The sequence below is a fragment of the Dipteris shenzhenensis genome, chromosome 30, assembly GCF_047967505.1.
Source record: "Dipteris shenzhenensis isolate YYH24624 ecotype China chromosome 30, Dip_SZ_1.0, whole genome shotgun sequence".
Lineage (NCBI taxonomy): Eukaryota > Viridiplantae > Streptophyta > Polypodiopsida > Gleicheniales > Dipteridaceae > Dipteris > Dipteris shenzhenensis.
Genome location: NC_141625.1, coordinates 45805846 through 45819858, shown reverse-complemented (window position 1 = coordinate 45819858; position 14013 = coordinate 45805846). Strand labels below are relative to the sequence as shown.

At 42.0% G+C, this 14013-nt stretch overlaps 1 protein-coding gene across 1 annotated transcript in view; it reads left to right on the top strand.

Annotated features, from left to right (window-relative positions):
- The window catches only part of LOC147882214 (uncharacterized), a 74553-nt gene extending 70507 nt beyond the window's left edge, over positions 1 to 4046 (top strand). The window contains exons 7-8 of the mRNA XM_087401826.1: positions 2617 to 2705; positions 3006 to 4046. Coding sequence (XP_087257952.1) covers positions 2617 to 2705; positions 3006 to 3082 — 166 coding nt within the window. The 3' untranslated portion in view covers positions 3083 to 4046. The remainder of the gene's footprint in view (positions 1 to 2616; positions 2706 to 3005) is intronic.
- Positions 4047 to 14013: the final 9967 nt, after the last annotated feature.

The following is a 14013-nucleotide window of genomic DNA, read 5'->3' as shown; positions in this document are numbered from 1 at the left end:
TGAATTGACTGCACATTCCGTGCATTAACACAGTAAATGGCATCAACTGCTACTGCTCACAAGGCATGTGCGGGTACACACTGACAAAAGCATAAACCTCTGCCCAAGTGTCAAGCATACACACTGCAAATCTGATAATGCATACACTGTGTCAACCCTCACTGGCCAAGTGAATAACCTGTCTCAACTCTGTTTGCGGCATAAGCTAAGCCTCAGAGTTGAGTGATGCCCTGCCACAGTAGATACCAACACCTTTGCTGCGGTACCCCGCCTTTTGGCTGTACTTTTGGCCGTTGCTGCTGTTCATCTGTAACAAAAGGAGCCGGAAGAAAAGGGGGGGGGGGCTGGTACGGGCGTGCACGCTGCCCGGAGACCTTGTCGACGCCGATGCAGCCACGCCTTGAAGTCCAGGCCTACGCAGATGCAGCCCTTGGCTGCGACGTGCAGCCACGCCCTACGACCTGCAGCCTTTGGCTCGCAGCCGCGCCCTGCGAGCTTGTAGCAGCGCCTTTGCGCTTGCTTGCAGCCTTTGGCTGCGTCGTGCAGCCACGCGTTGGCTGAGCCGCCCGCGCTCCCGCCTTTCAGCAGCTCCAGCTATACCGCCCGCGCCATCGCCTTGCAGCCGCTCCAGCTACACCGCCCGCGCTCCCGCCTTGCAGCAGCCCTTGGCTGCGACGTGCAGCCGCTCCCTGGCTACGCCGCCCGCGCTCCCGCCTTGCAGCCTGGCTGTCGCAATCCGTCCGTACGGCTGTACGGACGATGTACGGCCGTACGGACTTGTCCGTACGGTAGGGGTAGGCTAGGGAGAGAGGGGGTGGAAGCGGAGGGAGAGAGCCCGTTGGCTCTGATACCAGTTGATGGAGAGTGTGAGGGAGAGATAGAGTAGGGAGTAGAGAGACACACTCACAGTAGTCACACACCAGTGGGTGGGGATAAAGGAATGAGTGGTACCTCCCCAAGTACACACACTAGTATATATATGGATAAGACTAGGGCCACTAAGTACCTAAGTACAATGTGTACTTAGTGTACTTAGTAGTACTAGATTAATACTGTTACAAGGGTGGCCAGTGCCTTTACCCCAAAAATGACAAAAATTCTCACTATAACCTGAAGCCTGAAGGGAGTCCGTACTTGGAGGGCCTTTCTTCTGATAACTTGATACATCAAATAAGCTGAAGAATTAGCTACAGCAATGGTTGATTGACTGAGACAGATTACAACCCACACTGTATGCGTCTTAAGCCATATCCATATACATAATACGTGCAATAACTTGCATTCCTCATGCCAGCCACGGGGCAACTCATATATTCATTTAAATCAGCAACTCATATTTTGAAAAAGAAAGGTCAATAGCTGTGATGGAATCTTACCTCCATTAAAATGAGCCAGAAGTCTGGCATCATTAAAATTGACGAGCTAAATGCACGAAAAGAAGAATGACAAATATAGGTTTTCTTGTTGATATTTAAGTTGTACATTTCCACTTACATACTAATTACTGAAAATCTGTGGGACACATGATGCTAAGCAAGACTACGAAATGTATCTGCTTATATTGATAATTTCTATGGCATGAAAACATTACCCCATCTTAATCAGTACAGGAGAGGAACACAAAGAGTGTTCAATGTTGTCTCATTAAGGAGCTACACCAAAATACTGTAAAAGCAGAGTAATCGTATGGATAATGTGTATGCCCAAAAGACATTTTGCGGCGAAAGGGAGAACAGAACATTCTAAGGGTTGAGACCGTATCTCTACAGTAAATCAATCAAAACAGACCAAGCGAACTTGTCGTCATGCAGGCATCAATGAACCACTTTTTCTTTGTTCCCTGCTTGATCCACATGCTTGTGTTCCGGCTGTTAGATTAAAAACAACGTGATTAAAGCAGGCCTCAGCAAATAGAGGTTAGTTATACATGAAAATCCATCTTGACGGAAAACAGAAGGGTGACAAAAATCACCCATTTCCACTTTTAAATGAGATTTCTGTTCAGAATTCAGACTTTTATGTCCATTAGGAGCTCGAACGACCCCTTTAAAGATTGCTTAATTCATCCTTTCAACCAATGTTTGCATTTTTCCTGACTCAACGCCACTCCCTTCTCTTCGGAGCATTCAAAGTCGGCCGATCCACAAGGCATCACGATTCACAATGAGTGACTTCTACTCTTTTATTAGATCCTGCTGCAACGGCGAAAGAAGTCATGAGAATGGGTGCTTAAGGGAAGATAAAAAATTGAGTTGCCTGTAGTTTGTTTAGTACCTACTATTATTACACTTATTCATGTACCCGCGATTGTAGACTACGCTTTTGAGCTATGATCGGCTAGATCTCAGTCTGATGTTCATCTGATGGCCTTGGTCCTACTCCTTTTCTAGCCTTACCAAAGTACCAAAGGCGAAACCTGGCAAGTTTTTGCTACTCCAGGAATCAGATCTCAAAAGAGAGAAGTTTCTATTATTTGTGTTGCTACTTGTGACTCCTTAAGGGAGCACTGCTTATCATTATTCTCATCTATTTTGATCGTTGCAAATGGTTGCTATAATTTCATGTCTCAGTTTAGTACACATGGAATAGTGCTAAGATTACTTGCAATGGATGCAGAGTTGCAGGGACATTGGATCCTGTTCTCACAAAGAACATCAATAGCAGGGCATGCCTTGACTTTCTACACAAACACATGCTTCCGCCAGGTATCTTTCTTCTTCCTGTACAATACCAAAATGTATATCAAAAGGATGTGGAAATGCTTCACCCTCAGTTGCTTCAGATTTTAACATTTGGATACTTTAAAACTAGGAGTTTGGTTAGTTTAACCCAAGAGGCAGCCCTGGTCTAGGAGCAAGGCATAGATGTCCCCCATAACCTGTGCAGCAAGGGAGGCTATGATGCTTTGTAGCAGTAATTTGCACAAACCACAAATTCAGGTTTTTAACTAACTAGGATCTTCCAAGTTTTTCACTAACTAGGGTCAGGAATCTTGTCTTTTGTAGGAACTGCTATGCCGTATGCTGTTGATGTGGAGAAGGATCTTGAGCATCTTATCATTGGGTCTGTAACAGCAACTTGACAGCTGCTGCATAGACCTCCTGCTTGCACGTGTTCTGCCTGGTTGTATCAGCCATAGAAAAAGGAAAGCCTAAGGCATAGTTGAGTGCCTCATTTGTGTAGTGACTTTTGCTGCATGTCATTATGCAGCATTGTAAGGCATGTTTGTCAGAGGTATATCCATAAGGTGGATGAATATGTTGTAATCTATTAACAAAATAGGAATCCTTTTGCTAAAGGAGAAATGTTCTGCAGCACAGTGCAATTCAGTCAGTCTACTAAGGCATGCACATCTACATGCACACCAGAATATTGTGCTTTGTGCAGTGCATGTAGGTGCACATGAACATATGCTTGTGATGTGCCCTTGTGTGCTCTTGTGGCCCAATTCATTCAGTCACCAAAGGGAAGGGGCAATGAAGACAACAGGTCAGCTGATCGAGGCTTGGCTCTAGGCCTTCCAACAAAAGGAGAAGGCAGAATGGGTTACCAAGGATTTTCACAACCACGCCCAACTCAAGGAGTAGTTCTAAGTAGCCCAAATGCAGAATCAAGAGCTCCAAGCACAAATGGTCACGCTACCACAACTCCTTGAGGCATAGGAGGAGGCCCACGAATAAGCATTGTAGGGCAAGGCAAGGTACAACGAGAAGCAAAGGCCGATTACAATGAGCACCTGGCAGCCTTGGAAAGTATCTTGAAGTGGAAGGACCGCTTCAACAGCAGCAAACCACCTCTAAAAATTTGAATGCAAGTTGAAGGAGCTGACAATCGCTGCTGCAAATCATATGGCTGCAAGAGAAATATCAGAAATTTGCAGAGCTCACTGAGCAGTTGGAGCAAGAGCCCCTGGCCCTTCTAGGCGAGATGACTGTCAATGAAGAGCTCAAGGCCCGCCTTGACACAATCATAGGAACAACATCAGAAATGACAAACCTTTTCTTGGCTCCCGGCACCGCATCACAAGCCTTCGCCATGTATTTTAATGCATTAACACCTTCTCCCCCCCCTCATCTCACCGCCATCCTCCAACCACAACACTTTCTCTTGGCACCTGAGGAAGGTCCCACCACAAGCCCTTTTTTGACACTAACGAATACACGATCTCCCTCTTCGACCCCACTAACTTATATGAACTAGATATGCAGCCCATAACCCTTACCCGATGCAGTTGGTGTGAAGTCCTCTGCACCTCCAAACTTTTCGATACGATTGAATTTATAGAATTAGAAAGGGCAAGCCCTCCCCATCCATGAGGTGCATCATTGGAATGGGTGAATACAATGGTAGGGAGATGGGCAGCCGAGACCTTAAATATTTAAATTCCACTCAATATCACCGCTCAACCTTTTGGTTGTATACACTAGAGTGCCTATGTTCAAGCTTTTGGTTTCACTTTTTCAAGCTATGTTGTAAGGTGGTTTTCCACATGGAGGACAACAAGATGGAGGTGATATCCTCAAACACAACATCAATGATTGCCCCAGTAGAAGTGTCTCTCGTGCCTAGCACTCCAAAGGCTACAGAGCTTGAGGAGACTAACACTCCAATCATCAAGATGATGCTTGAACAATTGAGTGCAAACATCTTTAATCAAATGAACCAACTCAACCTGGGTGCAGATGAGAGGGTTATGGGAATTGTCACATGTACACTAGAAGAGATCTAGTTTGGAGTGCAATATGTTGCCCAAATCACACAAGCACTGGATTTCTACACCTTTGAGCCAGAGAAGCTCTCTATTGTGCATACTACGAAAGGTTAGGGCATCACGATGCCACCCAATGTAAATAGCAGATCATCCAATATCCAACAAGGCAACAACTTGTCTTACCTTCAAAAAAAGGCAGCACTTGCATCTTTATATTGCTTAGGGCCACACAGAATTGTTGAGTGCCCAAGATATAACCTTCATGCGAACCAGAACTCCACCTCACCAACATCTCTATGCAATGGATGTGGAGTATAGCATTTCTACAACGATTGCCCACTTAGGAGTCTAGCAACACTTGTAACCCCAAATATGAAAAGTGTCAATTTGTCGAGGGATACAACAAGGACAAGTAGTGAGTATTTCCTTGAATGCAATCACTTAACTATAGTCAAAGGCACTAAAGAAAGAGGGAAAAAGCACAAGGGTGTCCGGAGGTGGGCTACCACAAAGATGAAGGCAATGGTAGTAGGTAAGGGAAAAGGAAAAGGTCGTGATTTAGAGTGGATCTGAAGCGGACACATCCACTAAACCATCAAGATAATTTAGTGGAAGTCCTTTGGCTACATGAGTGTGAATCGTTCAAGGCATTGGGAGAGAATAGACCATCAATACCCAAGGGTCTTCTTGGTGGTTTCCCAATAGCACCATATTCTAATTCCCACTTTAGTACGTTAAAATGCAAGTTTTCAAAGCGTTATTATACCAATAGATCAATGAATTAATAGATTCAAAGTATACATTAATAATACTTGATAATGGGCCATTGACAAATACTACAAGATTTAGAAGTTTTGAATTCAATATATAGAAGATTATGTAAAGTCCATGAATAAAAGCAATAGAATTGATAGTCATCGATAAAATATCACACCTAATATGTGGTGTTCATATCATTGATGAGATATCATACTTGTGGTTTTCTTTTCATGACTATCTTGTGAACAATGACATGGAGCGTCTTTGGGAATAGATCCTTGTTGAATATCGATAAATTGTTATAGAAATGTAAAAAAATAACATCAAGGGACATACTACTTATAAATATAAGATGACAACCTTGACATCAAATTTCGACTTCCTCTGTTTCCTATAGTGTAGAAACTCGTGGGATTGTTCTCAATATCATCACTTGTGCGATACTAATTGGAGTAGGAGGAGAACAAATTGTACTTGTCACTATGACATTTGTTTCGTTTGCTTTAGGGTCAGCACTACCATGACCATATTTTGCTGCCACGTTTGTATTAGTAAAGGGAATCATGATCATGCAAAGCCAGAAGATTACACTTTATTCTTAAAAAGCAACAAAAGATGCATATCTATGGAAAGCTCATGTGATCACACTCTTGGGTATGCATCCCAAATATTACTTTGTATCTATTAAACATCTAATCAGTACACAAGGAACTCATACATGGGTGCACGTTGAAAATGAATCCCACAAAGACCTTTGACATTGCTTTCAAGTCCTTGTGATAAAGGCTCCATGTCTAGTGAGTATCTCCACGATTTGGCTCATGTTAAGGTCACCCGACCTTTAAGTGTGATATTAGAAACTTCCAAGTACTTGTGATAAAGGCTCCATGTCTTGTGTGTGCTCTCCAAGGTTTGGACATGTGACCAAAACTTGTAAAGCTATTGGCATTTCAAGTTTTTCTCATGTTTTGGTCACATGATGTAAAGTTAGGTTCGCATTGGTAACAACTATAAATTTAATAAGCCTCCATTCACAACCCAACATTGAACATAGATTACATTTAAATTGGTTAAGCATTATCTTAAGAGAAGAGCTGCTATCATAAACTTAAATCTCTTTACACAGTAATTGAACATTTTCTTCTTCACAAGCGCTTGTAAACAAAACTACTCAACACCTTTGCAAAGATATTCTTGAACACAACTACTCAATGCAACATAGAACATAAAGTTGTCTTTTGATAGTGAGTTTTTAAAAAAATACCTAATGCAGTCTCGGACACCACTGATCTCCAAAGCTTGCAATCACCTCTTTGTTTTTTGGAGTCAATGGAGGAAGGATCTCAAGAAGGCTATCATGAACAAGCCGAGGTGGCTAGAACTAATTTAATGGCTACATTGGTTAGTTTCGATGCTGTAGCTGAGAGGGATCTTCAAGATTAACCCCCTTGTTTGCGATATTGTAAGCATGACTTAAGAAAGTTGATGATTGCAAGCTTATGATGAGAGCAAGGGTGGTTGCCTCTCCTCTCTTCCCTCTCTCCCTTCCTCTCCCTTGTTCTCTCCCTCTTCCCTTTCCTCTCACACCTCCCCTCCGTCTCCACCTTTCCTTCATCCATTCGCCCCTCTCCCCCTCCCCCTCCCCCTCCCTTCCCCTTTCTTTTCCCCTCCATACCCCCTATCAAAAACACCCCATCGTGAGAGTGAGATCCCATGTCGACATGGATGAATTAAAAGGCCTAGAGACATGTCCGTGTCACACGTGCCACCATATCTACCAATGACCTTTTACCAATGAACCATGCCCATGGGCATGCTCATGCCATGTGTGTGCATGCTACACCCGAGTCCCATATCTACCAATGACCTACTACCAACAAACCCCGCATGCATCGTCATATCAATCAATCATGCTTCACTTGCTACGGCCACGTCTTAAGAAACCTTTGTAACTATTGCAAGGTGTTTTATTGGCACCATTATAAAGTCCTTTGAGATTTTACCACTGTTGCTTTTTGAACTCTGAAAGGTGTTTATTGGCACCATTGTTAAGTCTTGGAGACTTTAGAGTTTTGAAACTTTGAAGATGTTTATTAACATGGTTATTCTTGAATGTTTTGGAGGACTCTCATGGTAAATTAATCTCATGCATGGAGCTTATCAATATATATATGAGTGCAGCCCGCGCGATGCGGTGGATGTGAAAGACTCCCCCCCCTCTCCTCTGTTGTCTAGTATCCCTTCTCACCTTTCTAAACTCCTTCCCTTTCTCCTCTCTCCCTCCTCGCCTAGAGAGAGAGAGAGAGAGCAGACATAATTTTACTAGAAGCGCACACACTACCTAGCCTCAGCATTGGTTTCCTTACCATAGACTATCTCTCTCCCCTCTCCCCCTACCCTCCCCTCCCCTCCCCTCTCCCTGCTCCCCTCCCTTCCTTCCCTCTCTCTCTCCATCTTCCCTTCCCTCGTCCTCCCCCTTCCTCTCTCCTTTCCCTCCCTCGTTCTCCCCCTTTCCTCTCCCTTTCCCCTTCCCTCTCCCTCTTCCCTCCCCCCTTTTCCCTTCCCTTCCCCTCCCCTCTCCTCTCCCTCTCCCCTTTCCCATTTCTCTCTCTCCCCTCCCCCTTCCCTTCCTCCCCTTCTTCCCTTTACCATACCTTCCCCTCTCTTTGCACAATCGAGTCACCAAGTATTATCCCATGCCTAGGGCATCAGATTAATATGTATTATATTACTACGCTTGTCCAAACTCTAGGGTATGGAGGGACAAGGTCCATACATAATTTGCATGGGCTTCCCACAAAAGTTTTAAATATGCAAGGGAAAAATATGACACTCCAATCCTCCCTATCATAAAGCATAATGTTTATACTTTAAAAAATATGAAAGACAAAATACACTTAAACAAAACTCAACTTCATGTAACTTTTTCATGTGTTACCCAAATTTTAAGTTGTAAGGATATTTTTGAAGCTCATTTAGTGCAGAACACAATCACTCTAATTTGACTAACTTTTACTCATGGAATTTTGTTAAATTCATCTCATACTCAAAATTTTCATAGATATTCTTACTAAAGGGAGTTGGCACGTCTCAAGATCGATGTGCATGCTTGTTAATAGGGTTTATAAATGTCATGACTACTTGATACACTGCAAGACTTGTAGTCACTGTATAGAATGTATGTAAGGAAAAGTAGATATGGATGGTATAAATCAGGTTTGGAAAGAATATAATCCCAGTATCGTAACCCTGTTATTAAAAATGTCACACAAGGAAATCCACAATTCTCATAAGGATTCAGTTGGACTGTCTACCAAGTGGGGAAGATTTAGAGGGATTGGAGTTCTTAAAAGATGTCTATAGAAAACCTATGGCAGTTGGTTTAGTAGTGCTGGATGCAACCTATGTGGTCAAAGAGTGCAAAGATTGGAGGTGTGACACTTTTGTCAAACTCCTAATTGTCTTGATAAGCATTGCTTGTGAAACTATTCAATTTGTAATTATAGCTTCTGTAAATTTGAATAAATTCTCAGCACTTAGAAATGCCTTGGATAAAGTGGTTGTTGGCGATTGGAGCCATTGATTTTTAGCCTAGTACTAGTCATGTGACATGTAATTGGTTCAAAGGAATCTTGGCACAAGTAGAGAGAAAGAATTCACCGATGTGAGATGGTATCAAGGAGTACACATGCCTCTTATATTGGACACATAATTTTTTTGTAGAAGCAATGAAGATGAGGAGGAGGAGGATGAACACCCAATGCATCAAGCATGCATGCTTTCAACAAAGATGGAAACTATCATTAGAAACATTATGTTGGCATTTGTTAGAGAATATGAGTATGTATTTCATGCAGTTCCCCTTAGGGAGCGGTGTAAAAATGTCCTTGGTGAATAAAAGAGGGACAATGGGTATGGTGAGCAATGTGATAAGAGTTAGGAGAAGTAGAGGCAATGCTATCGACATACATTGAGAACTATGCTAAGATTAGGTGAGCAATGTGATAGAGTGAGGAGAAGTAGAGGCATGCTATCGACATACATTGAGAACCATACTGAGATTAGCTCTTAGGTGGGGGTCATAAAGAAGGGGGCACTTGTTATTTCTACATATACTCTTTGGATTGTAAACTTGTCCCTCATAGTCCATGCAGCTAGGAGCATAGCTCCTCTTACAAAGGGTCATGTGAGTACCATGTCATAAAAAAAGGTAACCAACATCACTAAATTCCATTCTTAATAGAGAAGCTCATCGAGATGCTAGACTAATGAACCTATTACTCAACCATGCTCCATAGGGTTTCGAAGTTCTAAATGCCTGCAATAATAAAACCAAATGTGAATAAGAAAAATTGGGGCATGCTCATTTGCTAAAAGGAAATAGGGGGTTTAAGAGACTTGATGGGGTATAGGGGGATCATGACCTTCTAGTGGCGGATGAGGGTGCTCAACAATGGATTTTGATTTAACCATAGGTGCCCACTGTACTATGCAAGAAGCACTTGTTATCTTGGTCTTTTTATTTAAAGAGCTTGGTCTTCTCCCCAAGAGGCAGTGAGTATGGTTTGATGGAGTAGCCTCCCAATTCCAAGATAAAGGCCTTTCTACTTCATATCTATGTACACCTACCATATGGTATTGTAAATTATGTGGAACTTTTATTACTTTGGTAACGAGAAGAGCAAGCATGATGGTGTAGGAGTTGTCATTTAAAGAGTGCTTACTTAGAAGAAACTTAGCAGAATGTTGCAAAGCTGCAATGTGCTATTGATGTTGTGACTTTTGTGAAGGGATTATCCTATGGATTTAAAGCATCATATGCTTCAAGGCTAAAGAAGTAACCATATTGTTTTGGGAATTAAAAGTTGGCGATATGGGTAGAGAGAAAAGATGGGATTACAAGCTGCTTTCAAAGTCATGATCATTGCATTTAGTTTATGGGGTTTAGCATCATGATGAAACGACTCTAGGAAAATTATCATGATTTTGCAATGCTTGTTTGCAACTTTGAAGGAGATGTACCAATCAATCGATTACATGTAGCCATTTGGAATTAGTTCAAGACTAAATCATTGGAAGAAATTAGCTATGATGATGCGGATGTCATTGGTGATGTGACATATGAAGGGCAACATGACAAACTTAATGATGCCTTGGTCATTCATGGGCCATACCGGATACTATAGAAGGTTTGTACTTACGTATGTCATGATTGCAAGACCCCTATATAAGCTCCTAGTCAACATCTAGACAGACGAATGCGAACAAGCATTCTAAACCCTCAAGTGGAGATTGTTAACACAAGAGAAGAATGAAGAAGAATAGTGTGCATGTGACATTTGGGCACATTTTGAGCACACATAGAGAATTTCCCACTATGCCTCCAACGCCTACCTGGCATTATCCAACGTACCTTGTAGTGGGCAGATCCTAAGGGTTCCCAATGGAAGGACATACAAAATTGATATCCAAGGAGGAAGTATTTTCCATCTAACCCACACAAGTAGAGGGGGAGAAATTAGAAGGTGAGGGAAGCCAAAGAAGGTGAAGGCACTCAACATGGGAATTGTAGGCTGTTGAGGCATGATAGATGGAAGATAAGTGACTGAAGGCACCCAGAGATTCAAGGTGAGCATGTGATATTCTCATTGATGTATATGCCAAGGAGCCTTACCATGGGGATCTCCCATTATAATTTGCAAGATGTTATATTGGCACTTTGTAAAAGGACTCCTATTGACTTCTCTTCCTACAACGACAAATAGGTGAGGCCTCAAACAAATGTCACCATTACACAAGACATGCTCTCACATGCATTGGTGGGAGCACGAGATACTATGGACTGAGACTTTGTTAAGAAAAAAATCTTTTTTTGAGGAGAACTAGTGCTTAAAATCCAAGTGACAGATGTTGTGGCCCACAACATTATGACGGATCTCAATGCACAATTTGCAAGCTTGATGGAATTGCACACACGTCTACAACAAGAGTGCATGGAACATAGAGCCAATTTTCAGTGGGTTCCATCTTGTAATCTTGCAAGACAACCATGCTCAGTGGAGCCTCTTCCTCAAGGAAGAGAGCATGCATTAGTGTCCCCTATTTGTGAGGCAGTTTTTGATGCATCTATCGAGTTCTATGTTAGACCTTGCCACCATAGGTTTCATTTAATTGACTTGTTACGAGCCATGAAAGAATGCAAATTGTGCCCACTTTGTTGTGTTGAGTTTTCACTTCTTTGTATATGGTTTTCAGGATTGGCATCTGATGGCCCCACAATAGCTCATGGCTTATAATCCTTGACTCTTGTAAACCAAAAACTCATCTTTCTGAATATATGATATCTTCATATTTCAACATTTACTTGAGTTGATAATATTGAAATGTTTGTAATAGTTTGATATAACATATTTCAAGTTTAATATCGGTCGGGAACTCTTAACCCTTTAAAATACTATGTTCAAGATGCATACACAATGGTGCATCAATCAAATCCATCAAAGTTAAATCAACCCATTAAAGTAAGCATGTAGACAATCATTAGGTCACATACGTGCTAACATTGAATGAATTCTAACAAATATGCTAGCAAATAACCATTAACACAAATGTGATAACAAGTTTGTCTAGAAATGAGAAAGAAGGATTCTGTAGTTGACCCTCACCCCAACATGCTACATATTGGAGCAACTGACCACTTTCACAACCAAATGCAAATACTTTTTTCAAACAAAAATTCCAAATTCCAAATGCATTAACATCCTTAGTACATTCTCTGTAGATTCGTGTGAGACAATGTGTGTGTGTGTGTGTGTGTGTGTGTGTGTGTGTGTGTGTGAGAGAGAGAGAGAGAGAGAGAGAGAGAGAGAGGGAGCAACCCATTTATCTCATTTATTAAAGTTTTCTCCTTAAAAAGAGTTTTAATATTTACACCCTGAACCCATAAAATTAGTCATCAAGGCTATAAGGATCAGAGTCATCATCATCATCCTCAACTTTCTCGTCATTCTCATCATCATTGTGGTTTGGAGACCAATAACGTCATCCTCATTGTCCTCATTGGTAGTATCACCTTCTTCCTCGACCTCCTCCTGCATTGTTCCAAGTGTAGTGATGGTGGTTTCACTAATGGGGGGAAAGTTTTTGCATGGGTTGGGGTCAAGAACAACATCATATGTCCATTTTAGGGCTTTGTCCTCATATCCTAACTCTCCTAAGGTAGTTCAACTTGGACTATCTAATATACTTTGCTAGTCGCCAATACCACAACCAGACATGAAGGACTTGCCATGGTGTATGCACTAAAAAAGTTTAGGCATTACTTGTTAGCAAACAATTTTGTCTTCTTCGTGGATCACTAGGATCTCCTTTATCTTGTCAAAAAACCATGCATGACCGATCGAATAACGCAAAGGATGCTCATCCTCTTAGAATTAGATTTCAGAGTGGCTGTCAAGAAGGGACGTACACACTTCATGGCCAATCATATGTCTTGAATCCCCAATGATGAACCCGCGATTGACAAGGGTGGAAGATGATGTTCCAGATGCCGTGCTATTTTTTATTGACTTGGTTCTAGAATGGGCGTAGGAGATCAAACACTTCTTAGCTAATGGATTTCCTTAGGACAAGACACCCAACAATGAAGGCCACTCACAATGACCTGGCTATGCCAATATGCATCCTATTGCAAATTTTGAAGCATCAATATGGACATGGAAGATTAAGTGCCAATTGGGTGCTCGTAGAATTGGAGCTGATGCCAAGACTAGGTTAAGGGTCTCATAGGATAGTTGGCATTCTTCTATCAAATGGAATACGATTAGCAATTTGTACAAGGGACGGGCAATTTCAGCATAATTGTAAATAAACCTGCGGTAATAGCCCGTATGCTAGGTGAATCATTGTACACCCTTTGCATTAATGGGTGGAGGTAATTCCAGGTTAAGTTTGATGTTGTTACAGTCTATGAAATTTCCATTTTTGGACACTACGTGCCCAAGTATACCCCGTGTTTCATCCAAAACTGGCACTTCAGGGGGTTGAGGGAGATTCGACAAAGATGACATCTCTTGAATACGAGTCTCAAATTCTTGAGATGATCATCCCATTTGGAATGAACACACCTCTAGAAGATCTCTTAGGTATCCTTTGAAGGCCATGATCATCAACCTTCGAAATGTGACGGGAGCGTTAAGATCATTACTTTTGAGGCATAGACTCCCCATTCTGTGGCAAATGCAGTTTTGTGCTAGTCCTATGGTGCAATAGACACCTGATTGTATCTTGAGAACCCATCTTGAAAACCCTTTTTGCCTACGACCCTTTCCAAGATGTGCTCCTGGAATGGCCGTGGGTAATGGTCTTTGTGAGTCGAGGCATTCACTTTCTTGAGATCAATGCACACCCTAACCTTGCCATTCTTTTTCAGTACTGTGACCTATCATTGCGTTTATTTGTAATTGCTCTATTTCTTGGCTGAGACAACCATATTTGGAAAGTGTCACAATGGGAAGTCTCACTTCTCCACCCAATCCTCGGGT